Source organism: Brachionichthys hirsutus, chromosome 9, assembly GCF_040956055.1.
Source record: "Brachionichthys hirsutus isolate HB-005 chromosome 9, CSIRO-AGI_Bhir_v1, whole genome shotgun sequence".
NCBI classification, from domain to species: domain Eukaryota; kingdom Metazoa; phylum Chordata; class Actinopteri; order Lophiiformes; family Brachionichthyidae; genus Brachionichthys; species Brachionichthys hirsutus.
Window position 1 is genome coordinate 11,401,951 of NC_090905.1, and position 26,543 is coordinate 11,428,493.

The 26,543-nt window shown below is 41.6% G+C and overlaps 1 protein-coding gene across 1 annotated transcript; it reads right to left on the reverse strand.

Moving 5' to 3' along the window:
- Positions 1-348: 348 nt before the first annotated feature.
- Positions 349-25,560, reverse strand: shroom2a (shroom family member 2a). The gene is made up of 12 exons (XM_068743284.1): positions 25,354-25,560; positions 18,232-18,380; positions 11,117-11,215; positions 10,779-10,796; positions 10,557-10,679; positions 7,750-10,159; positions 7,258-7,340; positions 4,117-4,722; positions 2,797-3,375; positions 2,167-2,338; positions 1,781-2,053; positions 349-1,684 (listed from the first exon to the last, which is right to left on the reverse strand). The coding sequence occupies exons 1-12, from the start codon at positions 25,558-25,560 to the stop codon at positions 1,412-1,414; spliced, it is 4,992 nt and encodes a 1,663-aa protein (XP_068599385.1). The 3' UTR covers positions 349-1,411.
- Between the last annotated feature and the right edge of the window lie 983 nt (positions 25,561-26,543).

Below are 26,543 nucleotides of genomic sequence, written 5' to 3' on the forward strand. Positions count from 1 at the left end.
ACTCTAGTCAGGTATCAGTACATGCAACAGTATAGTACAGTCCATCTAAAGATTTGCATATGTAGCATACAATAAACCGACTGAACTTCTGGTGGTTTCACTCACCTCAACGGGGAGATCCCGTTCTCTTCTGTAAACACCGAATCTCTCCTCTAGATACTCCAGAGAACCCGAGTACCTCTATGCTTCGATACGAGGACGGCCGCTGCGCCTGATAAAGGTATTCCTCGTCGAGTCACTCCGGTCCACATAACCCGGAGCCGGGAGGGCGTGGTGGAGTTAATGAGTATGTGAAACGCGTGCTGAACTGAACCCAATCACTGCAGCGACATTCAGCAAACTCTTTATTTGATGCAAAAGGAGCACAGCTGATTACGTGTTAAGCAGGAAGCCCGAGACGCAAACATTGTCATATGCACAGAACGTATCGTCCAATGGGGCTCACCATTTAGACAATGATGAAACTGCACAAAATGCATATCTGGTTGCCAAGCGATCAACAATGCAGGGGAAAAATATTCAACGAAAAAGGAAAGCAACATCTGCTCCATGAATGATAAAATAATCACAGTGAATTCACAAGATAAAATACACGCTTGGTCTACTCACATTATCTAAACTATCACTCTCGGCTGTGACTAAAACAGAGCGGCGCTGACGGACGCGTCACGCAGAAGTGGATTAAGATTCCTTCACGACTCTCCAGGGGCCTCAAATGTGGATTTCACTCGAGAATAAGTCTGAATGTGAAGTGCTGACATTCTTCCATTTAGTGTGGGTGAAGTGCTCTTTAAAATGCCCTGCGTCTGCACAGCTTGGTTTTTTCCAGGAGCATTTCACCAACATCCCACCATCTTTGTCCGGGGTTTATTGAAGAGAAAAAAAAAAAAAGCTCTTCAGTGAAAGTGTAGCCACAAAAACCCTCCTGAGACGCCATTAATTAACCGTAAATGTCTCCAAACCCCTTCGTGTTCATTGAAATATTTGCCCGGATTTGTTAGATGAAGTGAAAAGAGGTGCAGAATATGGACTTGTTTAAATGTGAAACATGATAAATACTAATAGTCGCCCAGCGTGTGACGCACACACACACACCCGAGGGCATGAGTTCAAATACTGTCCCCTTCTGTGCGGATTCAAAAGGCTACAATAAATTACTAAAAACATAATAAAACCAAGGAAGATGGCAACAAAGACAGAACGGTGGTGTGCTGCTGCCAGGAGAAGCAGCATCTTTCACAGGGGAGTGACGTATGGATGCGGTCAGTCCTGTCCAGTGGGGGGGGGGGGGGGGGGTAAGAGTAGTACAACGTCCTCTGGGTGAGGCCTCAGAGAACTCAATCCGTCAAAGCAGGCTCTGCCTCCCTCTGCTGGACACGCGCCTCCACTGCTCCACAACTAGCCGAGCTCTTCAGAGGGTGAGCCTCTGCTCTATCGGCAGACTGTCTATCAGACACTTGAGCTGCTCCTCGCCCAGTTTGATTTTATCCTCCAGTTTGCGCTGCTCGATGATGAGCGCCGACTTCATCTTGACAAAATGCTCGTAGTCTGTGAGGGTGTCCTCTGCCAGATAGTTGCCCAGAATCTCAGAAACCACACGCTCGCGACGGTCCAGGTTCTCCTTCAGCTCTTTCGCGTCTTCATGCTGGCGAATCAACAGCTTCCGCTTCTCGGTCAACGTATGCTGTGGATGAGAGAAGGGCTTTGATGCGCTGTGCCGAGGAAGAAAGCGCGGTAAGCGAGTCTTTCTTTTTATTTATTATGGTTTACATTTACTCACCGTCTCCTCAGCAGTGGTGTCCTCCTCCAGGCTGTTGAGGGCATTCTCCACCCTGGCCAGACGACCCGAAAGGGACAGCAGCAGGCTCACCACCTTGTCCAGGTCCCCCACAAACATTCGGAACTTGTCGTGCTCGTTGGGTTTGCACACCTGCTGGACCTGGACCTCCACCTCGTCTCCCAGAGCATTGTTGTCGAGGATGTCCTCCTGAAGACTCTCCCGGGCCTCCCGCAACACCTGGAGCTTCTTGCTGAGGCTGTCAATCAGCTCTTGCTGCGTAAACAGAAGACAGGACTTTAATCTCATTCGTTTCCAGCGTGCTTACTCCCTAAAGTCTCAGCTTTTGTCTTCACATGAGCGTCACGATGGAAATGGAGGTTCGGTACCTTCTTGCTGGCCAGATCGATATCCAGTTCGTCTTCAGAGTCTTCCTCCTCTGGTTCCTGCTCCTGCATGTCCTTCATCTTAATAAGGAGCTCAGCTTTGGGGGCAGATGTGCTGTAATATGTAGAGCTGGTCACCATGGTGACAGCTGCTGCCATATTGCCCTCCTTTTCCCTGAGATGCAAGTAATAAATCAAGTTTCTCACATTACAATCAATACCAAAAGATGCCTTTCAGTGCTGATCTTTAACTGATCTTTGAATCCATAAATTGAGTTTTCAATGTTAAAATGTTATTATATATGTTATATGTTATATTATTTCCCGATCTCATTCTGGATCAGATCCAGAAGATATTTCGGACCCCTTTACGACTGTGATTTTTGGTGAGTGAAATGAATGCATATTTTACAACATGTAATTCTTTTGAAAAAGCCTCCATTATAAGTAAACTGAGTACCGGTACATAGATCCGTCGGCTGTTGACCACAACCTCCTACGAACACTGACCTACTAGACGGATGAATCCATACGAACCTGTAGAGGTAGCATTCTACTGTGAGGTGAGTGTGACCTATGCACTTGGCTGCACCCCAAGCAAACCACATATACAATAACCATAGCGAGGCTGACCTTTGCTCAGCAAGCCTGGGGGGGACTGTCAGTTTTGGGGGCAGCTTCCTGCGCTGGTGAGCCTCATCCAACAGCTGCTCCCCTTGAGGGAAGATGCCCTCCATCAAGTCCATTGTGGTCTTCAGTTTCCTCTGATCGAAAATATCAGCGAGTGATTTATCTTTCCCCATGATGTCCCTGGCCAGATCCTCTCTCTTCTGATCCTCAGACACTCCTCCGGTCGCTACCGCGTTGTTGCTGCCGGGCTCCTCTGCGGTCTGCAGCGGCTGCTGACTGCTGGATGTGATGTGGTCTCTCACAGTGCTCATGAAAGGGTCTCTCTGGGGCTTTGGGTCCATCTGTGCTGCTGGACTATTTTCAGCCTCCCTGTGTCGAGAAAAGGCGTGGAAGACCGAGTCCTGCCCTGCTGCTCCCAGACCGGCGAGGCTGGTTAAACCGGGACCCACAGGCTCAATGGAGGGGAGATCGCTGTGCTGCAGAAATGGACAGCTCTCCTTCTCTGCGACTCCCTCCGAGTGTACGATCCTCACAGGAACTTTCTTCACCGCAGAAGTTTGCCTTTCTGTCATAAAGTCCATCCTGAAATATCATAGAAAAATACCCTTAAATATAATAAATCTCACAAGTAGAGGTGTTTTCCATTTAAGTTCAACTGTAAAACACTACGAACAATTAGTGGCAGCCAATTGAGCCTAAATTGCACGTCTCTGGAGGTGGGAGGCCCACCGAGCCTATGAGTGGTCGTCTGTCTCTGTGTGGCCCCGCGTTGTGCTGGAAACGCATTTGGGGTGTACCCCCTGCCCCTCGCCCATAGCAAGCTGGGATAGGCTCCAGCAACTCCCGTCACCCGCAAAGAGGAAGAAGATGAATGAATGAATGAATGTAAAACAATGAAAAGAAAACTTGCAGCCAAATGTCAATTTAAAGTTTCACTGCAAACGGAGACCATCTTCCATGGCTGGAATATCCAAATCATCTGGTCTCCTCCCACCACTTTGGTTTCTGCGAGCTATAATCCTACAGTACAGTCATAAATCTACAGCCGAAGACACAGGTAGGTCTGGATTAAGACGATGAAACTGGACTGCATTTGAGTCACCGAGAGCTTTTATAGGTATGTGGAGTACAAGAGGGATCTTTTATTGACAATGGCTTGATAGCATTCACATGCTGATTCTATAAAAGGCAGTTGCTATCAGTAAGCTCTTTCTAACAAGTAGCAAAAGACGAGACAAGAGGAGACGCTCCTGTCTTCTGACGACATCGGCTGGTAAGCAGCAGCTGCAGGAATAAGAAGTTGAACAAACGTAAGAAGTCTACCTGTGCGAGTCTTCATTCTGTAGAGAGGCCGGCGGCTTGTCACTGAGTCTCTGAGGAAAAAACTGTGGCGATGGAGAGCGCTGCCCCTCCATCGCGGCCAGCTCTGAAGGTCCGTGGGAGGAAGCTGGGGGAGAGAAGTCAGGCTGAGGATTGGATGTTGATAGATGATGTACTGCCCCTTGTCCTTTGTCCTCGAGTCCTTCGGCCTGCTCAGAATCTCCCTTTGCAGAGAGGGTAGGGACAGAGACGGAGTTAGGGTCAGCGTTAGGAGAGCAATGGGTGAAGCCCTCGCTCTGGGAACCACTGAAGGACTTGTGGGAGTCGGCCTCTGGGAAACTGGGTGGAGGCGACTTCGCCAGTGCAAAAGACTTCTTCCTGGGCCCAGGCGGAGGCTCGGTGTGGCAGTGTTCCTCTGGGTGAGGGAGGGCAGACTCTGTGAGACTGTGAGAAATAGATGATGGTCTGTGGTTCACCGCTGTAGGGGCAGTTCTCTGTCTGATGTCAGGGCTGGCTCCTGTCATGGGCGGAGGGGGCGGTGCCGGATAATGTTCAAACTCCACAGACTTTTCTCTAAATTTGCAGTCACCAAATGCTCTGTCAGGGAGCCTGCGAAACACAATGGAAAGCTTTTAATTACACAGTGCAAAAGTCAGGCAGCACAAACTATCATCTGAAACTAAATCAAATAGCACAGTGTGGCAGAGGCCGTCTTCATCTCTCCAGCAGCCACTGTGATTATTCCAGCACGACGACGCACGCCTCCCACTTAACTGTAAGACTCGACTTTGGTAACCATTCAGCTGGCAGCCTAATGAATATTTCAGTATCCGCAAGTCAGCGTAGAGATAAACAATCCCCCAGTGCAAAGAAGCAAGACGACATTTTCCTCCCTGAATCCCAATTATAGTTTTTCATTCTTTATAAGTATAGCTAGATTACATTGATGTAGATGTAAGGCAGGAACACACAAACCCATCAAATAACTTCAAGCCCACAGAAAACGCTTCCATGCGTGGTCGCATGCAAATTGAATTCAGAACATTCGGAACACCGACACAGAAATCACACAGCTTTGATTAACTGAACTGACGCTACGGTCGCAAGACACAACGCTGTGACAGACAGATACCAAAAAGCCACAGGTCACAACTGCTTCTCCAAACCTCACTTCACATCGCCATGAAGTAACCTTCACATCGCCATGAAGTAACTTCCTCATTCATGGAGATATGAAACATGATGCCAGCGTTATTACTGCAGCATCCGGGAGGACAAATAAGAGTGATGCTACCATGGTGACGGCAATTCAAGGTAGTAAACAAATCACACATATTTATGTAAGAAATTACATTAGGAATTAACCAGGATACACAACAATAACATATTCATATAATAAAGCATTTTTAAGTCCACCCATTGGTTTGTCTCTCTGCAGGATTGCTCAGAAAGTTCTGGAGAGATTTGGACAACATTTTGGAAAGGTAGGGCTTGAGCCAGGAAACGATCGGTTAGTTTGCTGATGATCTGAGACGGCATTACTGAAATATATCAAGCTAGTAATAATACCAATCTGATTCCAAGTTCTAGGCATTAGCTTTCATGGTCAATATTATGAGAATAAAAAAATCATGGGACTACTGCTAATATATATCGGTATATAATACTGGAGGTGCATTCACGTTAGGGAGGTAAATTCTACTTTAGATGTCTTTGTCACTCAAAGGAGCCCGAACATTTCAGTCTTCACAACTTTTTATTAAACAGATTTACACACTGTTATTTGTAAAACAGGATACAGCACCGGTAATTAAATACCGGGAGTCAAAATAAAGATAGAAGAGAATCAATTACAGTCTATTCCAATAATTTTAACAAGTATTGTTCCAACTCACCACTATTGCTGTAATTTCCATGGAAGAGAAGTAAAGGTAAGTGAGTGTTTGCTGACAGTGACAGGAAGTCAGCTGTTGATATCTCTTCACGCTTGTATCAATAATACTATGTGGAAGGTGCACGCCTCAATAAGATCATCTCCCAGACTTCTCAATGACAAAAGCTTCCTCTGTACCGCTCTTGTCATGCAAACGTGCGTGTCATATGGTGTTGGGACTACAATGAGGTTGCACAAGATTTGGATACTCTACACCCATGAATGCATTTCATCTGTGGGTGGTAATGCATAAGGACTCCTGAATAACTGGTTATAAACCATGAAGTCATAGTTACCACATGACCTTATACTTAAAAATAATATTGACTCTTTCCAGCTGAATACATGAAGTCACGTGAATATTCTGTGCAAACTGCCACTCTGCCTAGAAACCAAAGTCGTGAAAGAGGAAGACTTAATCCAACGTGACCAAAGTTATTTATGACTTCATATTATTCTGAAACATATTTAAATATTTATATTAGTTAACATATTTCAACATGCAAAAAAAGTGGATTTGTGATTATAGGTTACCCTGCACATACCTATTTGGTTCATTCTGTATTCTTGGTCACCTAAATCTAAATCATTCAAATACATGGCAGATAGCAGAGTAATCCTTCATGGCTGCTTAACTTTCCTGACTCACGCTCAAGTTCCACAGAAATTCTTTTTTTTTCTTTCATAATTATGGAACATTTTTGAAAAAGCCCTTACATCTCCCAATGTTAAATAAAAGTGGAAAAGGGATCATGCCTTTATCCAGATCCGAACCAAATGTACACCGAACAACAAATAAACCAGCAAAAGCAAAAAGGTCTTCAGAGAGTTAACTTGAATCTGCGTCTGTATGAGGCTGACGTCAGCGTCAGCCTTACTTTGAACAAACTGTCAACATGGTAACAAGCTCTCATTGACAAGAGAAACTTGCTGCTGTACAGCAGCCACAATATCCGCTATGCTCTTTATTTCAGTTTATATTTTTAGCAATTTACAAATCTGTAATTTGTGATTTAACAGAAATGTCATTGTTGTTTGATGAGAAAAAGGTTTACTGGATTATCAATTACAGTCACTCTGAATGTCAGTACCAAGTTTCACAGCAATCCATTTCCTAGTTCCGAATATGAAGCTCATGGTGGAAAATCAAAAGAACATAGTCCCACTGTAAAAGACATTCGTTCTGTGCAGCTAACACGAGATGTACTCACCTTGCGGTTGAGTTGAGTGGTTCAGTAAATTCACTTTCCATCGGGGAATATCCGGTCTCAGACTTTGAAGGGATTTGAGTCTTCTGTAGGCAACGTTGAACAGGCACAATGTTAGTTATGCAAAACCAGCCAAACAATCGACATGAAACAGGCTTTAAGTTATCCAAAGATCAAAGTCCTGTTCCAAAGTCATGTTGAAGGTTTCTAGTTTACACTCGTGAAACAAGCAGGTGGATGGCACTCTCCTTTCCTTAAGCTAAGGGTGTGTCATATGAACAAACATGGACTAATATTTGACTTGGCTCTCTCCGTTTTTCCTTTCACCTCAGTCAGTATTTTTGTCTGAGACGTAAAAGCCGACTGAAGGCTTGACTGAGTTTCAGCATATAAGCAACAAAAGCAAAGTTACAACCGAGATATCTCTCTTTTCTATTTTTCCAATAAAATGCCTGTTGAAGTCATTTTGATACCTCTACTTATTTTGAGTCTCACCTGGCCAGAGACGTTAGATGAAGGGGATGATCGGGATCGCTCATGGAAACAGGTGGTTTGGGTTCTTTCTTCTGGTCCTGAATCAAGGATGTTATCAGCCGACGGGTAACGGCCAGAGGCTATTGTTGCAGGTCTACGTTTCTGTATATTCCACTTCGCCTCATATTCAGCAAAAGTGCCCAGTCTTTGTTGGTTTAGGAAAGAAAGGTTGTCTGTGGAATAAAGCCCACTTTGGGCCTCTTCAGTGTGTTCTTTTTTCCTGGTGTCTTTTAACATATCCGTTTCATTGGCAGTGGAAGGACTTCTGGCCTTGGTATCTGTGGGGCTCTTGGCAAAGCGCTGACCTGGGATATGATTTGAGAAAACTGGTTTCCCATTTTCTATAAACAGCTTCTGCTCATCTAGTGAGGAGCTTGCATTTTGATTGTGGGTGGGATCTTCCTTTATCCCAACTTGGTGGATTTTATCAGGTTCAGAAAAAGACCTTGCCTTCTTTTCAGCAGAAAAACGCTTTCGACCTCCAATTCGACTTACCTGACCACCGGCCTGCACTGATTTACTCATAACAGACTCTGAGACAGTTGGCAGTGGAGTAACATCTTTACTCGCTAGTGTTGAGGCGGGGTAATTGGATAAGGCTTCTGCCACGGGGTGCTCAATTAAGACAGGTTCCAGGTCTTTTCTTCTGAAAGATGTAGCCATGAGCACCCTTGCTTGTGCTTCCTTCAGATTAACTTTATAGGTGTTGCTGAAGGTGCCATCTGCAGACGTCGGGGTAGTTTTTTCAGTGGATTTCCAGATATCCTGATTGCCTTCTGTCTCAACTTCACCATCAGGAAGGTTAGCCGCACTCTTACTTTTTTGCAGCTTGGCTTTTCTCATCTGAATCTCATTCCTTAATGTGGTGGCAAATCGTTCACTGCGTTTCACCTGCTTGCTGTCAAAGAACTCAGAGTTTGGGTCGGCAGTATCCATAGACAGAGAGTGCAACATTGGAGTGGCCTGGGGGCAGATCTTGCTGCTCCCTTTACTGGGATGTCTGATATCTTGGGGCAGCTCTCTTTGTTGCAGAGGCTGAGACCTACGCTGTTCAGACTGTTTGCCAGAACGATAACTCATAACCTGAGCTTCTGTATTTTGTGTGTCGTGACCTCTCTGGATTGCCCTATCATCACAACTGGATATAGGTGCAGATGTTTCCAGTACACAAGATCCGCGTTGCTTGCTGTGTCCATTATTGTCTTTAATGTGCGAGGATTGCTGCTGCTGAGGTAGACTATACTTTAATTTTGTGACCATCTGTGGGCAAAGGGAGTTCTGTCCATTTCCAGTCTGTGCCAGGTCTATGCCTGCGGCACCCTTCATGTCCTCTGATTTTCCTGGCTGTGTGGGCAAGCATGTTGTGACACAGTAGTATCGGCTTTGTCCACTGCCGTCAGATTTTTGGTCAGTGACCGTGGGAGACATGGAGGTGCTTAAATTCCTTCCATGGTTTTGGCCAAAATGTTGTGGAGAACCATTAGTAGGCAGTACCTGCATGCTAGAATAGTGGACACCTGCGTTCTGTGGCTTTGGTACAGAGGTAGTCCAGGGCTGTGAATAAAAAGTGCTTTTGTCACTATGGTGCCTTTGATGGGAGGGCTGGCCCTGACGGACGTCACTGCTGGACAGAGAGAACTGCTTGTTTGACATAAACTGCTTATGACATGTTTTATCAGATGACGTGTAACTCTTGCTGTCATTTATTTGGAGCAGGTTGTGGCTACGGCGATTTTCATTGGAAGCCTTAAAGGAGGCATGTGATTCAGGTCCTTCAGACTGACCTATAACAAGCCCCCTTTCATGTACCTTAGTTGCATTAAAACTATCACTGCGTGCAGGTGGAGGAGGAGGTGGAGGAGAAGGAGAAGCAGTCTTCCTTTTTTCAGGGACATGCCAAACAGGTCCAAAGCTGATTCTATTGGAACTGGAGTGGCGGGAGCCAGCCAAGTCCTCAGTCTGCGGACCCTCGCCGCCGGTGCTCACTCCTGGCATCTGGAAGTATGTCACCCTGTCATCATGTTTGACTCCCTCAATTACAATCTGGCTGTTTCTACCAGTGTTCTGCTTTCCTCCAACATCCCACTGACTGAATTTATTGAGCATATTCTCTGTTGAAGCAGTATTGCTCTTTGACAACGTATAGTCTGGTGTTCCAGAGCTAGTGGAGAAGGAGCTATAAGCTGAGTCTCGCTTCCCTCCTCCAAGATGCTCCATACTGTTGTTGGATTTGGCAGGTGACAGCTGACCGGCCGGATACGAGTGTGGGGCATGTTCTAAACTGTCCATACTGCCCAGAGAGCTGAACTGATCAGAAACTCTGCGTAGGTTTGTCCGCTCCCAGCCAGAGGACAGGTCGGTTGAGGATGAGCTGGAGGTTGAAACAAATAGGAGGACAATACAAAAATATATCTCTTCAAAAACAGACTTCTTGCTAATCCAGTTATTCATTATGGTAACTAATTCTGTAAAGTGTGACGTATCTATGGCAGTCACATTGAGATCAAATTAATTATATAGCAGAGTTATGGACACCGATAATTGTTACATTATTTTTAATGTCGTTCTGCTAAATATTTAATTCAACAGACAAAAGATCGAAAGTATATGTGAGGTCACATGAGGGCTGTTAGAGGGGTTAGGGTTCATAGCAGTGTTGAGCACTTATTCACTTCTCTCATAACCATAAAGCAAATCCCCTTTTGATTTTAGGTGCCTGATATCCAATACTGAGCTCAAAGGCGCGAACTTCAAGTTCTACTGGGTACCTTGCATCATATCTGGTTTGCCAGTCTGGCATGGGTGGAGACTGAGTTTTGGCAGACTCTGATTGGTTCTCATTGAACTTGGTGGAATGCCAGGAGTGAGGCCTGCTTATGGGTTCATTCCGCCTGCAGAGAGAGCAAAAAACACAGCCTAGATTAGAGACTAGAGACTAACAGTATGTTCCTGCACACAAAGTTTCTGCTATTGCAAGAGATCAGACAAACCCTTTAAAGTGATTCTTTCTGAATGACATGTAAAGAGATGTGAACAGAACATACCAGCATAAAATGACACTTAAATACTACCTAATTTCTTCATTAATATAAATACAAACATATCTAGACATGTCATGGACTGACAGGTGTTTTGCATGCAGTACGGAAGAGATCATCATTCATCTGATGACAAGAACCACAAGACTAGTGGCGAGAAGTAGCTGCTGTTAGAGGAATGAATATGATATTATTGTGAATTATTAACTTGATTATGAGATGAGCACAGTCAGCAAGACTAAGGGAACTGACACTACTGATTATGATGAAGCCATGAACACGACCGTTACCTCATTGAATTTCGCAAAATCTTCGTAAGAAAGCTTCTTGCCACATGCACGTCATTCTCTGAGGGCATTTTGTGACTTACAAAATCCGTTTTCATATTCCTGGGCAGCAGGAGAAGGAACACAAACACTAAGAGCTTACCAACAATTGTGTGGAATTACAGTAGAAGACAGACCACCTTGCATTTGGCACACTAGCACTGTAGAAATCTCAAAACGCCTTTGGAGGTCAGTGTATTAAAAGCCCACTGGGACAGAAGTTCTCTTGCTCTCCTCAGAGTTAACTATAAAATTCACAAGAGAGCAATACACATTCTGCAGAAGTAGTGAAATATGATATATTGTGTTACAACTCCCTCTCCTGGACAAACCCACGCAGGTTCATGATTTCACACATTTAACAACAAATGTGAAAAGAAAATACAAAATAAAAGACCAGCAGAGAAATTCAGACACAGCTCTGTCTCTCTCTCTTTAGGCCTATCTTTAGCCATACGCAGCTGTAGTGAGCTAGTTGTGCTCAGACTTTGCCATATGGTCCCAGGGGGGGGACAGAAGCCCAGCAGGGGGCAGGGGGCTTAACAGAACAGAGAATCTCTTGCATGATCAGATCAGCCACATCACCCCTCAGTCCAAGCTGTCGTCTGCCTCACTGGCAGCAATTCTACCTTCAATGAGACTTAAAACATGCATCATTTGACAGACAGAGGGGCCTAAGCCAGGAATAAACCCTCAATGACATAGAGTGTCAGTCAGAATTCTTTGGGAAGTTTATAAAGGAAACTGGGCATCTTATTTTCTACATAAAATGCATCAACAAATTACATTTTGGAAAAAGTCTAACCCTTTGTTTGGGATTAGCTGCTGTTTTCTCTGTGATTTGACTTCCTGTAAGAATTTACAAGATAGCTTCCGACATCTTTCAAAGAAAATGTAACCCGAATCAAAGTTTTCAACCAGTCGTGGATTTGTTTTCTTTTGGTCTCAGTGTATGTTAGGCATACATATTATACAGAGAGAAACCTGGGACATTTTGCAGTTATACTCGTAAAGAATCTTAGACAAAGCTTTACTTGCTCATGATCTCCGGACCTGCCGTACAAAAGCTGCGAGGTCAAAATGTCCTGCCCCTTCAGCCACCTTGTCTAAAAGCCTTCAATGATCTGACGACAAGAGGTCCCAAACAACAGCTTCCTTTTCAGATGAAGACCTGAAAACAACTAGTGGGCAAAATGAATAACATTTCACTCAGTAGAATATTTCCATCCAACACTCATTTCACAGATTGAACATTTTCAGATCCAGGCTGATTTGATTTAAACTAGATGAAGTGGGACAATTCAACAAAATTAATTGTGGAGTCGGAGTTAAAGCCTATTTAGAGGACAAAGAAAAGCCAGCACAGTCTTCCTTGTCTCCTCACAGCCTGTGTTTCTAGGGCGCTACGAGTTAGCCACACATGGCGCTTGCTATTGGTATGCAAATGAACCCAGTTTTATTAGGCCTATCGTCAGGGCTACAGCTGGACCAACACAGATATGCTAGGAAAGTGAATCAGTTAGCTGGAATGGGGGCAGGGAGGGGAGAGATTGTTTTCTGACTGATCCCCATCTCACTTTGAATGCGTCTGTGCCAACCATTCCACATTAAAACTAAACGGCTCACACGCAAACCCCAAAAGAAAACCTTTTAAACTTCAAGACAAACTCATGCCGAATCAATCAATAGTACTTTACATGGATGTATAAGTATATATATAGAGATATATGTATACAGATAATATTATTTCCTTATAAGCCTTTTCACTCAAAGATTAATTTGTGTCTGGTTTTGCAATGCAGAGTCTTGCTGATCATAGCTTAACCTAAATGATGGATGACCTCATACTGATCAGACAAGAACATTTAGAAGAACAACAGAGTATTATGGTCATGAAACCAACCAAACAAAGGAGGCGTCAATATGTCACCCAGTTATTCACTGACATATCAAACACAATAGGCTTTCAAACATAGAAGTTAAAGGCTAGAAAATGCAAAAAAGTATTTCAAATACCAGATCATGTTCATTTTGACTCACCAAACATGTGGCTGGAGGAGCTCAAAATGGACAAAAAAGAAAATGTGCAATCCACACACACTATATAAGACTCAAGGCCAGTGTGGGAGTGAGTCCAGAACGGTCCATGTGCTGGTAAGACACCCCATCACGGATACGTCAAAGACAGACCAAAATAAAACGATACACAAACGACAGTAGTCTGAGCATCTTATCACGCCACTACAAACTCACAACCTCCAAACGTACACAAACCCACACCATAAAACCTTAATATTCAACACAGAATGGCCATAACTAAGAAGTTCTTTGAGCAGAATTAGTTTGGACGGAGGGCAGATCTCCATCAGCGATACAGAGCTTTTACCCCCGAGAAGGGGTGGAGGAGAAGAAGGAGGGCTATTGTCGCAGCCAGTCCCCTGAGCGTATTCTTGTGCCCTGCCTCATCTTATTGGCTCTGGGAGGTAAAAAATGCTAATGCTGGACTCGTCTCTTCACATCTCCCCTTTTGCTTGGCAGACATGCATTTCTACCATTACTATGGCAACAAGTTGCTCTCTAGGGTGGCACCCTGTTTCCTGAAAGCCTTGAGTAATGAACTATCCAAGCAGGAGTTTCAGGAATACATGGCAAATATAAAACGTAGTTTTCTAAACGCGTCATTTCAGCAAGTCGTTCTTATTCATTTGGGCAAAGATCAAATTTTAGCTCATGCAATGAATGCATGAGCTAAAATAATGACAATACCTAATAATTATAATTCAGCTGAGCCTACTGCTCATTGGTCATATATGGCTGTATTAAGCTGATAATACAAAAAAGTAAAAAAAAAAAAATCAGTTTTCAATACTTGTTTTGAATTCATGGCAAAAGGGAGAAACAGACTTTGGGAGACAAAATTGCAGCGCTAGTTCAAGAAGCCACTCAACACATACCAGCAGATTTGTAACTATGTCCATCCTTGGGGTGAAATTGATCGCAGAGCAGCTGCTTTAATAGGTTGGACATTTTTGATATTATAAACTGTGAATATTGAATTATTTTAAACATTTGAAGATAAAGATACTTTTATATGTTTGACAGCTCTGCTTTCTGGTCATTTGCACATTGATCAGGCTCAAGTTGTCAATATTAGCTAGCTTGCTCGGTTTCAGCTGCATGCCGTCCTTTGGTGAAACATTTGTTAAACTAACAAAGTAACACAAAGTCAGAATAATAACATCTGACCTTTTTCTGACAAATACTGTCTACTTGATAACCCTTGCATATTTTTTGTTCCTTTCATACAAGCAATATATATATATTTTTTAATGCACGAGACCAGGTGTATTTTACAGCACAGGCTGAATTGTCACATTCCAATTCACCATAGTGGAAATCTTTTGATGTAAATTCTCATTAATTTACATGATTTCTTTATGAAGTAATCAATAACATAGAAGAGATAGCTTGAAATAAATAAAAGCACTTTAGTTCTTATATTTTAAGGGGCAGTGTATTTAAACATCAGAATATATTGATAAATAAGTAAACACTTGCATGTTCATTTGAATTATCAAACTATACCGCATTTAGTTAACGCTTAAAGATTGTACGAATTGTTAACCACATTTAATAAGTTCTAATATAGAATGGTGTTAGATTTTACTTCTTAACCAAAACAGTTGTTCAAGTCATAAAATGTGTGGCTTAGACAGGTAGATGCATTTGCTGTTCTACAACATCTGCACAAAATAAAATAATAATAATAATACATTTTATATAGCGCTTTTCTGGAAACTCAAAGTCGCTTGCACAGAATCATGTACAGTAAGGGGGTGGGTGGGGGTGCATAGGTTTCATGAACCCAACCTGCAATTTGCAGGTGAGCCAGTGGATTCCATTTGGTCCCTGAAGGTCTGACAATGGCCCTCTTCAGCAGACCCTACAATCAAACCAGTCATGTTTCGGGTGAGAGAGGTGAACCGTGAGCTACGTGTAATGACCAGCACATTCCTGGGCTGAGTGGCATTCCAGTTGTCAAGTCACCAGTTGTCTGCACTGACCCCAAAACACCTGGAAACCTTTTGTCTGACATTGAGGTTTTGAACATTCCTATAATAAAGTGCTCCATGTTCTGTGTTACAAACGCCATCCTTTATTCACCACCAAGCATCTATAGAGGACTAACTCAACCAAAATAGCCACATACTCTAGATATATTATGGAACTGGAAAGATAATTTAAGTACAGTATTTGACTTTGAGACTACAATGGTATTTTGTCTTAGTAAATGTAATGACGTATGTCTGTATCCATATTAGTTCCATAATTGTGCCAGAAGGGGGAAACAAAATGCTACAACCCATGTCAAGCTGCTTGTGGTAAAGTTTAATGATTCATTCTACTGCGGATTGCATCGACTGCAAATGCCTCAAGTTTATGGAAAGAAAGGGAAACTGAACAATGGGGATCCTGATGCTGAACAATACCCTATCTAAGCTAAAGTAGAGAGTTGCACATTACAGTGTGAGCACCTCTAAGCAGCTCTGCAACATCAAAACTACGGGAACAGCTAAAAACGTAAACGCTATTTATTTCACACACGTGAACCAAAGACCACTCACTAATCACTCTGTGTTGTTTGTTTCATTGATTTCAATAACATTGCTTTGAATGTGAGAGTTATCCAGACATTGTTCAGTGACATATTACCAATAATCTCACATTAGTCACCGCATGCAAAATAAAAGAAGCTCCTCCCTGGTGCGGTCAGTCAAGAGAACACACCTGTAGACAGGAGCAGGTTCTGGCAGCTTCCTGGTCCCTGTTAAACTATCCAGCGTTATCCCTGAGATAGAAAGATAGGCGAGGAAAGGTTTCCCAGAGGCACAGGCGAAGCTGTGGGCTCTGCATGGGTGCAGGCGTTCATACGCAATGGTAAACATTAAAAGCTCTCTAGAAGGAAGAAAGAGTCTCATGGGACTAAAGGTCAGTTCAAAATTCAAAATGAACAATAGGACCCGTCATTGCAAGGATATGACTACATTTACAGTCACAGGCATAGCAAAATGACAATACCTTCTGCTATCCTGGGCCTTATTCTGCCCAGTATTTACTTCCTTTCTCTGTCAAACTCTCCATTTTAAAGTCTCTGGCTAGAGATGCAGGATTTCAAAATGGAGAAGAGATTAATTTAGCGTGAGTCCAGAGAGATGTACATTTCTACACATCCATACACTAAAATCTTTATGTCTTCATGCCGGTGAGTGTATGCAGGCAGGTTTCCGTGTTGAATTAACCATGAAATTCTGGATACTACGCAGGAGGCAGGGCCACATTCAGTCTTGTGAAAGTTTCTCTGTGACACATGGCACAAGTTTGACTTTCCTGACCGATATGTAATTACTTGGATTAGGGTTAGGCTTGTGCAAAAACATGTTGGCTGGTTTGATAAGTAAACACCAGGCTGGACCAGACTACCAAATGCTATGACTAGGTGCTACACTTGCGTCATCAGTTGTTCACACAGAGCCCATAAAACAGCAGAATAGCATCACTAATTATTTTGAATTGAAATGTAAAAAATAGAATAAGAAATTCAGTCTTCTGCAAAGTGAAAAAAGATGGCAGCAGTTATATTTCAAGTGCAAATGAATAGAACAGAATAGAAAAATGAGGTTCATTTAAAAAGCAGTCAAGTGTTCTAAAGGTTAAGATATCGGTGGCATCTGACACAAGTGTCAATCAGCGCTTTGTGAAGAACAAAATATTATAGAAATAGCCATCAATTATACCCTCCCCGTTACCTGATAGGTGATCTCATCCTCCACTCAGAGAAGGAGCTCCATGATTAAGACATTTTTCTATCCCCCCGCCTCCCTCTAATTTAGCTCTTCATTGCTGCTACTTTCTCTCTCCATCAAGCAAATATTAAGTGGTCATCATATCACTGCCCTGTCATGTCCATCCAACTAGTCTTGTTTGCTCTCTGCAAATATTTGGTACATTTTTTGTTATTGTGAGGCACAATAAGGGCATTCCAATTTCATATTGAAAACGGTTGTGTAAAAGGGATAAACTCACATTTGTAGCAACCAAACGCTGTTCAAATGTTTCATGCCTAACGCCTCAGTTCTAAGCTCATTGAGAGAATTTGTTTTAATCAAATAAATTCAAAACAATTAATCAAATCAACACTAATGTATCCTTATTTCTAGATCCTATAACAGACAGGCCCGTTGAGAACGAACACCCACGAGTCAGACTCACAGCTACGACCTTGTGGAAAGATAAATGGTGATCGGACTTTCTTGTACGGCATGATTTGTTCAGGGGTTGCGTTAAGATATGATACAATACAGACTGAAACACAGATGGAGAAGACAGACAATGGGACCAGTGTTTTATACACAACGCGGCCGTTTGTAACAAGACCTTCACGACCAAGTTGACAAATGATTCATCTGTTAAACAAGAGATGAACACTAAACAATATATTGGACTCAGTAGGTCATAAGGGCTGGCTTATAACATGGAGAAGTGGGCCTACTCTTCAACAATGTGTTTTTGTCAATAAAAAGAGTGAGAAATATAGTACAGTAAAGTAAATATTCCAGATTGGAAATGAGTACTGACAAAAAGGAAAATCCCCATGAGAAAAAACGTCTAATGCCAAATAGGTTCACTGAAAGAAAAACGAGCCCCGACTTGTCCTCCCTATACCTGCCTGAGTGGAACGTGACGTCACCAAGACAAGACAAATCTTTTCAGCTCGATCATGAGCTATGACATGAACCCCTGCAGCCCAGTGTAATCTTGTAAAACAGGACCATCCAGCGAGCAACAACTCACCACTGACAGTTTACAGCTGCTAGAGATTGAAGGCTAGCTCACAGATACAACACGCAGCTAACAGCTGCGAGGGCCATCATCCCTGTCTCCACTATTCCACCGCCAAGGTTTGTTAGAAATGTAACCATGGTGACCTGAAAGCTTGAGAGGGTAGGGTGGTGCACTTGAAAGCGGCATATGTGCAAGTACAGAGCGAGGGAGGGGACTGACGGGGATTGGCTACTTACCTTTTCACCACCAGGCTGAGGGTCTTGTGGGAGCCTTTCACCAGGCAGATAGCCTCCTGTCTGAAGCCGCTCAGGGAAATCTCGTTGATGTTGACAAGCTCATCTCCCACCTGGAGATTCACTGCAGCTGCCTTGCTGCCCTGCTCAACCTGGAAATAAACACGGTCGACAGAAAACCAGGTATTAAATGCTCTTTTGGTGAGATACCAAAGGAAACAAATTTGTCCCAGCAAACGAGCAAGTGAGCTAACTATTGTATACTAGATACCGGAGAAATCACACATACTGCCTTACATGAGCCCCGCGATGAGCTGGCGTCTCATCTGGGGTGTAACCCTGCCTCTCACCCGTAGCCACCTGAACCAGCAGAGCCCATGACTCACAAGGAGGATAAACGCAAGAGGAGGGATGGATGGATGGATGAAAATAGATTTTAACTTCTTTAGCTGTGTATTTCTGTGGGATTATTTCTGCTTCATATTCCCATCCCTTCACCAAATGTTGTTTAAACACTCAAGTAAAAATAATTGGTTTAAATAAAGTCCCCAAAACCTGGCCAATTACATTTCAGGGATGGCCCGTGCCACCACACGGACCCCTAATGGACAGAGCCCTACCAAAGAACACCAGTAAATAAATAAATCCTGTGCTATTTAGGCAGTGTCTATAACAAAGCATCTTAAGGTGAGCAAAATGACAGTAAATTATCTCTCCTCTCAAGAAATTCAACCAGAATTGATTTTTAAATCTAGAATTATCAACTTTCTAAAAGAGTAATTAATGTAAAATATAACTCATACTTATTATCCTAATCCTTGTGCCAATCAAGTTCAGCATGAAAAAGTTATCTCCGGTGTCATGTTTATGCTCTTGTTGTATTTTATATGTTAACAATGAGAGAACCTTCAGCAGTTTCTCAAAGATAACAGCAGGGAAGAAGAAAAAAAAGGATCAAAAGCTATGAAAATATTTCAAATCCTTCTGTCCAAGCCAGCGGCATGCTGAAAAATTTAACCCTATTGTGTTTGTTTGAAAGCAGACGCCTGGAACAACACATCTGCCAAAGGGAAGTGCAGTGAACGCTGCACAATGTGCTGAATTTAGGAGCTGCTATTGTCGGGGAATCTCCAGAAGATCCACCAAACAGAAGACCGATCCAACTGAGCAAAAGCCCCTGAAATGTTTGATAGCTCAACCATTAAGCTCAGTTCCTTCCTCACACTAACAGAGAGACAGACAAATGTCATCCGGACAACACAACTCAATGTGGGAAGAAATGTTACGAGATTTTTTTACTGGAAGCGGGCACATTAACAGACAAAGTGAAGCGCTGCAGCTGATTATCAGCTCTGCACTAAATGTGTGAGAGGGGGGTACATGACTCAACTGCAGAGGTATGTGTACACTTACAGACCATTACGTGTTATATGGGCTTCCTTCTCTGCAAAGAAACCAAAGCCCAGATAGTTCTAATCGGGGCCCCTTTCCCATTTCTCTATAATACCAATTTTAAAGCAGGATTATGGCAGGGCAGACCGAGGACTTTTACGATTGCTGGCCGGACTCCTGAGTTGGTCCTGATATGGTAATGTATTCTGTAGCGAAACTGAGTCACTGACTGGTGCATTTGGAGGAGGTGAGAGTGTTAAAATGAAACACTCATATTACTGAAACTCTGGGATAATTCTATCCAGTTAGAACATATTTAACCGGAGCATGTAAGCACCAAATATATCACACTGTTTAACTTTCACAAGGGTAAAGATACATGAAAATGAAGCTCCATTTAAAAAAAAGGATTAGTAATTTCACAGAAGAACTTGGCACTGCAGTTTTCTAGCAAATACTTCTCACTGTGTTTAGTTAGGACAATCTATTTTCAGTTTTGGATGTACTTTGTCTTTATAAATATAGTCTGCAGGACTGACTTAACTCAACTCAGGAGGGTGAACCCCAGTGCAGCTCCTTAGTTTTGGACACTGAGGAGGGAAGTGAGGCATACCCCAACATCAGCGCTTGGCAACAAATGATACTTGTAGGATATATAAATAGTTCAGAATATTACAAGACAAATGTAATCTTCAAAGTTTTTCTGTTTTGAAGATTCTTCTCGTATACATTTGTGTAAAGCTTGCAAGGTTGTAGAAATGATGTTTTAGGAAGTTCTGTACTCTGGAATATATTTACATCTATGGCCAGGCTGCTCTAACGCTCTTCATCTCTTTGCCTACACAAATGACATGAGAGAGAGATTATACTGTACATGTAGGTCAAAGCAAGCAAACAGGTTTGGTTCAGGAGAACAGAGCAACCATTATGAAATGATTAGTGAAGCCAGAACTCGCAGATTGTCGGATGGCAATACTTGACTCAGTGTTATCTACAAACTGCTCTACAATTGAAATATTCAAAATGAAAACTGCCTGGAACATCCGTGTGACAGCCCTGACTAACAGTACGCTGATTTTAACACAAAACAAGATAATAGGAAACAAAATGAAAGCATACAAGAATGTAAAAATACAACAGTGTTAAGTATTGTCATTGTAAATAATGCAGTACAGTATATTCAAACAACATGGAGGCAGGAGGACTATACTGCTATTCTTAGCATATTTCACCATGACAGCTCAATCATCGTGAGCCGTACCATATCATTTGTTTACCATCTTCTACAATCAGCCGATGTGCAGCCATCCTGGAGGACTGAGGATCCTCAGAAATAGCCTCATGCCTCCGTGAGGGACATGGAGGGAAGGATGTGGCGGCCGTGAGGGTCAGGAATGTGTCTTTGCTGCTGACAGATGCCCTGTGCAGGCTGACAGGATACTGAACTCAGACCTCCGGTGTGGTGGAAGGCTCTGGCTGCACGTACCAGTTTCAGTTTTTGGTTAAACATGTTTCTCCAGACTGAATAGAATAGCTGTTCTAAATCACAAGATTTGAACGTGGAAAGAAATAACCAAGTTACTCGTTTCCACTGATGGGGGGGGGGTTAAGTGTCATTCACGAAAACTAATATAAACCAGATGCATTTTATGCATCTGGTTTATAGAAAGATGCCATGACATGGCATCTTTCTAGTCTGATTACCAACCAAAATGCTTTACAATGCAAACCTGCAGTAACTCATTCCCACAAACATTCACTTATCACACGCACCATCTGGAGTGTCTCAGGCCATTCTGGGGATTCAACCACCAACTTCTGATAAGTAAAGAAACCTCTCTCCCACTGAGCCACAGCGTCTGACATGCTGTTTAAGAATGCCGATTGATAAGGATACCTAAGGGATTTTGACCTGAAATACTTACTCTCCCCAATCCTGGCATTAAATAAAAAATCTATTTTACTTATCCCTTTGTCAGACAGTGTCTAAATGAAACATAGATTTTGGGGAAGTGCTGCATTTCATTCAAGCACAGTTCTTGTACAGGTACTTCATGTTTTGGATGGCTTTTCCTGTAACAATTGAGAGGCTTGGCTTCTTATGCAAGTTAAAAAGCCTTTTGTAGGAAAAACGTACCTTTTTCCAGAAATGGTACCACAAAATATATGAATTTGATCTTTACCGCTACTTCTGAATTTCAAGATAAGATATGAATGGAATTTATTTTGAGCCACAGAGATGTAGTGTCAATAGAGCAAGGCTAAAGAATAGTTACATTTTTTTCAGATGCTACAAAAAACACTGGGCATTTACATAAAAAGCACACCCTGACCCTTTCTCTGCTGCCTTCTCCAAATTAATGTTGCATTCCTTTCTCTAAAATCCTGACTTCCGCAAACACTAAACTTTGTGGGAGGAAGAACACTTCTCCTCACAAGGCTCATAATGATATTCTCTTTGAATAAATTTAGCTCCAAATGTTGTGCAATACTAAAAACAGTCAAATCCTGTTCAGTGTATACAAAGGATTCAATAATTGATAAAGCATGTTTACCTGCAGGTGATTTATCACAGCATGTATTAACAGAGACTTTTATTCAGTGTGTTTGGTATGCTCTGAAAAAGTAAACGAGATTTCCTGCCACATAAAATCTGTCAGAGGAAACGTATGTATGAGATGGCATGCGCAGCTGCTTTGTGTAAAACAGGATTATGTAAGTTTATTGAGACTAAGGATTTAAAATCCATGAAGACCTTAAGCATAACCTGAGCTACTAGTGGAATGTTAAGAATTTTAATTGGATCCAGGTTTTTTTTTAACCAATACTTTAAACCTCTTATCATCCGTGGGCATTTTTTTTTATGATCTTCCATTTTGGCAATCAGAGAGAATTCCTGCAGTTAAGTATACAGCCCTCAATCCCTTAGGTCTTTGTCAGCACAATTTATCAATTTATCATTAGACAAACCTACAAAAAACAAATAGAAGACACAATGATAATAATAATAATAAATGTGTATATATATATATATGTTGTATTTGTTCTGAATACATTCCTTTTGTTTCCTTTACATGACGTATCTCCCTTTATTGTCATGGCTGTGACAAATACATATATATATATTTTATTTTAATTTTTTTTATCCTGACTTGTCATCACAAAGTGCTTTTGTACATTTCCCCCTATAGAACAGAGTAAATAAAGAGTCGTAGTGTTAAATACAAAATAGTGTGATAGTCCAGATCAAGTTCAACATATACTACGAGCAGCTTTTAGCTCCAGATGAAAGTCCTACCTGTCCAGACAGGCTTTTTGAAACAGTGCTCACAAACAATGACACATACGTAAGAACAGCGGACAGTATGTTCAAGTTCACCATCTTAAAAACCAAAATGTTGGAATAAGAGGCCTCAAAGCATTTCTGCATTAAGAAGACAGAGCTTTGAAGGCAGGCAATAGACCTTGTTATGGGATAAAATATATAATATACAATTTAGAATTGCATTTTTATCTGTTTAACATATAATTCACTAACACACTTTTGTGAATCAGTATCAATAAAATGAGAGGCACTCTAAAACAGAACAAATCACTAATCCTAACTTCACTTTTCTCATCATGTCATTCCAACAGGCTTCAGGCTGTCACAGGTAATTCATTACATTTAGAAAACCAAAACACAATTTCAACATTCTTCCTCCTGCTCCCGGTACCATAGTCTGCCATCCAAACCAAAAAGTAAGCAATAGCAAATCTATGAGAAGGAACAGGTCCAGATGGGTTCAACTAACACACCCCTCGGTCTTAAATAACAGGAAATTAACACATTATAGGACAGCGTGACAAAAATATATCAAGTCAATCCATGACCAATTCACTCTTTGAGATTACTGACATTTATCTAAATGCCACCCAGGGAGACTCTGGCTTGTTATTATACTGGTGAAAATGTTAAAAGATTAACAGAAAGGTCTGATTTAACATCTCACCATCTGATGCAAACAAGTCCCCTTTTTCCTTGGTCTTCAAGTGGCGTTCAGTGACAAACAAAAAATATTCGGTCAATACCAAACCAAAGAACAGGAGTCCAACTGGACAATGGTTCACCCAGCACCTCAGCAATGTGACCGTACCATTTAACCTTACAGCTCAGGGGCTTAAAATGCTCAGCATTCTAAGTCATTTGAATCACACTCTTGTAAAACCTACGGTAATAGGTTGAAGGTGATCCTGGCTGTATTTCTCCTGGGTTTTGCCATTCTGAGTTTGAACTTTGTACCACTGTGAGTCAACACAGACACAGCCAACAAAACCCAAGCTTGGGTATAGCTCCTGACATTTTACCGTGTTGAATTAACTAGCAAGGCTTTTTGTGGTAAATCATTACATAGTCAACAGAGAGGTGAGGTTAGAGCAAGATTTGAGCACTGATTGGGTTGTACTATGGCTGGGAGCTCCGTCTCTCATGGACACTCGATGCATACTGGCACTCAGTTCTCCCGTTTACAAAGCCATTATGTCCAAGGATGACAAGCTTCTTATTTTAATTCACTTCAGTGATCTTAGATTTTATTACACAGTTAACCTAAATTCCAGGACAATAATTATGAAGATTAGATCATTGTTATAGCACATTAGAATATTTAAGATAAAAAAAAAAGAGTCAAATTGAACCATGCGGGGGAAAAGTCAAGCAATCAGCAGCGCGAGTAAAATTAATCCTTTGGGGACTCCGAATGACAAAAATTGATGGAAATTGAGTTGTTGGTGAAATATTTCAGTCTAGAGCTCACAGACCAACAAACTGCTGTCTCATCCCAACATGGTCAGAAACAGGAAAAGATAGTACAGTATGTAAGTAAGCTTAAAATGTCCCCATTCATCCCAAATAGCATTTCATTAATTCAAGTATCAGGCAAATAAATATAGCAACATGCCTGTACGCATGGAGCACCAGCAACTAAAGTGATATTCAGAGAGTAATGTTGAGCATTGCTCGACATCATCGCCGATGTTATTCATTATTCTGTGAAACGGGAAAAGAATTGAAGTTCACTCATTTACTCATGGACGCAAGGCTGTCAGTTCTGATATAGCAGAATGTGAGCATAAATGGTGTACTTCTCTCCTCAGCTGAGAAGCAGCATTAGTTAGCTTAGATGCAACACTGTGTTTTCATGGGCACTTATCAGGCACCAGACCCGCCGTTAATATCACTACTAATACTACTACTACCTCTTGGGGGTGTTCAACATATGTTACAGAGCTCAGAGTCTTGCCTAGTATATCATGATTTGCTTAAAGGCAAAACAAACCTTTGGAAATGAGCTGATTTGGCCCATAACAAAAATAAATGTATTCACTAAAAATTGTTGCCTGTAACATCAGAAAACAAAAAGGTTCTCTGCAGATATGAGACCAGTACAAAACAATGATGTAGTGTATCGGTTCCTCTTTATACATTCTATTTGCATATGCTCTGCAGTGCAAGGACACATAACATAACAAAATTATCACTTTTTTATCAGAATCAGTATGATTTTATTGATACCAGAGGGACGTTCTTTTTTTTCTCAGAGTAGATGATTAACAATGTGATAACAAATAGCAAATAACAACAGAGGGAAATTTGATTTTTAAAAAAACTGCAAAGAGGCACTCACCATCCCATTCGCAACCCTCACATAATCAACCTCTTTTGACACAAGAGGTTTTAAAGGAGCATTTTACCTTGGTTATGAGTAGAGGTTCTCGGTGCTCCAATCCTCCTCTGAGTGTAAATCCCCATGGGGCTCCTCCTGAAAGAAATACATCCACAAGCCTCGGGCCCTCGCCATCTCTGCCCCTTGTATCCAGGTCCCCTGATTTCTGCATCACATGCCAACGTCTCTCTATCTCTGTAGAAAGTAGATCATTTGTATATCCCTCAGTGTTCATGGTGCTGTGTAGAAACGAAAGACAAAGCATGAAAGACAGAAAGTAATAAGCACTTAAAATGATTCAACAATGACAATGCTGACCAAAAGGGATCAAAAAAGTCAATTCTGTTCCCAGTCTGCCATTAGTAAAACACTACACACTGAATATATGAGCATGTTCTGTTCCATTGGTACAATATTTAACCTATCAAACCCCGTTAAAATGTATCAAAACAGCCTTGTAAGAACACAAGGATAATATTATCCTTATTTCACTCAATTTAAGATATGATGACGCCTTAATTGATCACTCTCAAAGCTCAGCACCGTTGGACCACATTATTATAACGCTTATCTTTTAAGCCTTCCTAAACCTGAGCATGACCTGAAAAGATTATACAGTTACAATTGATACACATGAATATAGCTGAGTGGGCATCTACCAGTGTTTTGTTTCAATTCCCTCATTTAAAAAGAACAATTAAACTGTCTACAATATCTGCTTTAAAAAAATAGTGCTAATACAGTAAATTCATGTCCGATATGGCAACATCATTTCATCAAACAATACCTAACACATCTAACATAAAATATGTACTCACGACTGGAGACTGGAACAATATAACTGAGTGCAACTTTGTTTTGGCAATAAATCTATATACCATTGTAGGATGTTACTGAATTGGGATGCCTGCTGCCAGTTGGATTGATTTTTTTCAAGTATGATAACATTTATTTGGTCTCAAAGCAAAAACACGTATACTTTTTTATAATATTTTGAGCAATATGAAATAAATATCTTTAAATGAAAATGCATATTAAGGCTTTTCGAAATATTTCAGTGGTTTTGAACTCCCAGCTTTAAGTTTATTTTTGGAATGTGTTATAAAAGCCTAAAGCAAATGTGATTCAAATGTTTACCATAACCGACTGGACGGCATGAGAATGAACTTTCTCTTCATTTGAAAGAAACTTATCTTAAAGACGAAAGGATAGTAATTA

Coding starts and splice junctions, on each gene's coding strand:
- shroom2a (XM_068743284.1), bottom strand. CDS start 25,560: ATGAACACTGAGGGATATACAAATGATCTACTTTCTACAGAGATAGAG. Junction 4,723..7,257: donor CCACTCAACTCAACCGCAAG/GTGAGTACATCT, acceptor TGTGTTTCGCAG/GCTCCCTGACAGAGCATTTG. Junction 2,339..2,796: donor CCCAGGCTTGCTGAGCAAAG/GTCAGCCTCGCT, acceptor CTTGCATCTCAG/GGAAAAGGAGGGCAATATGG.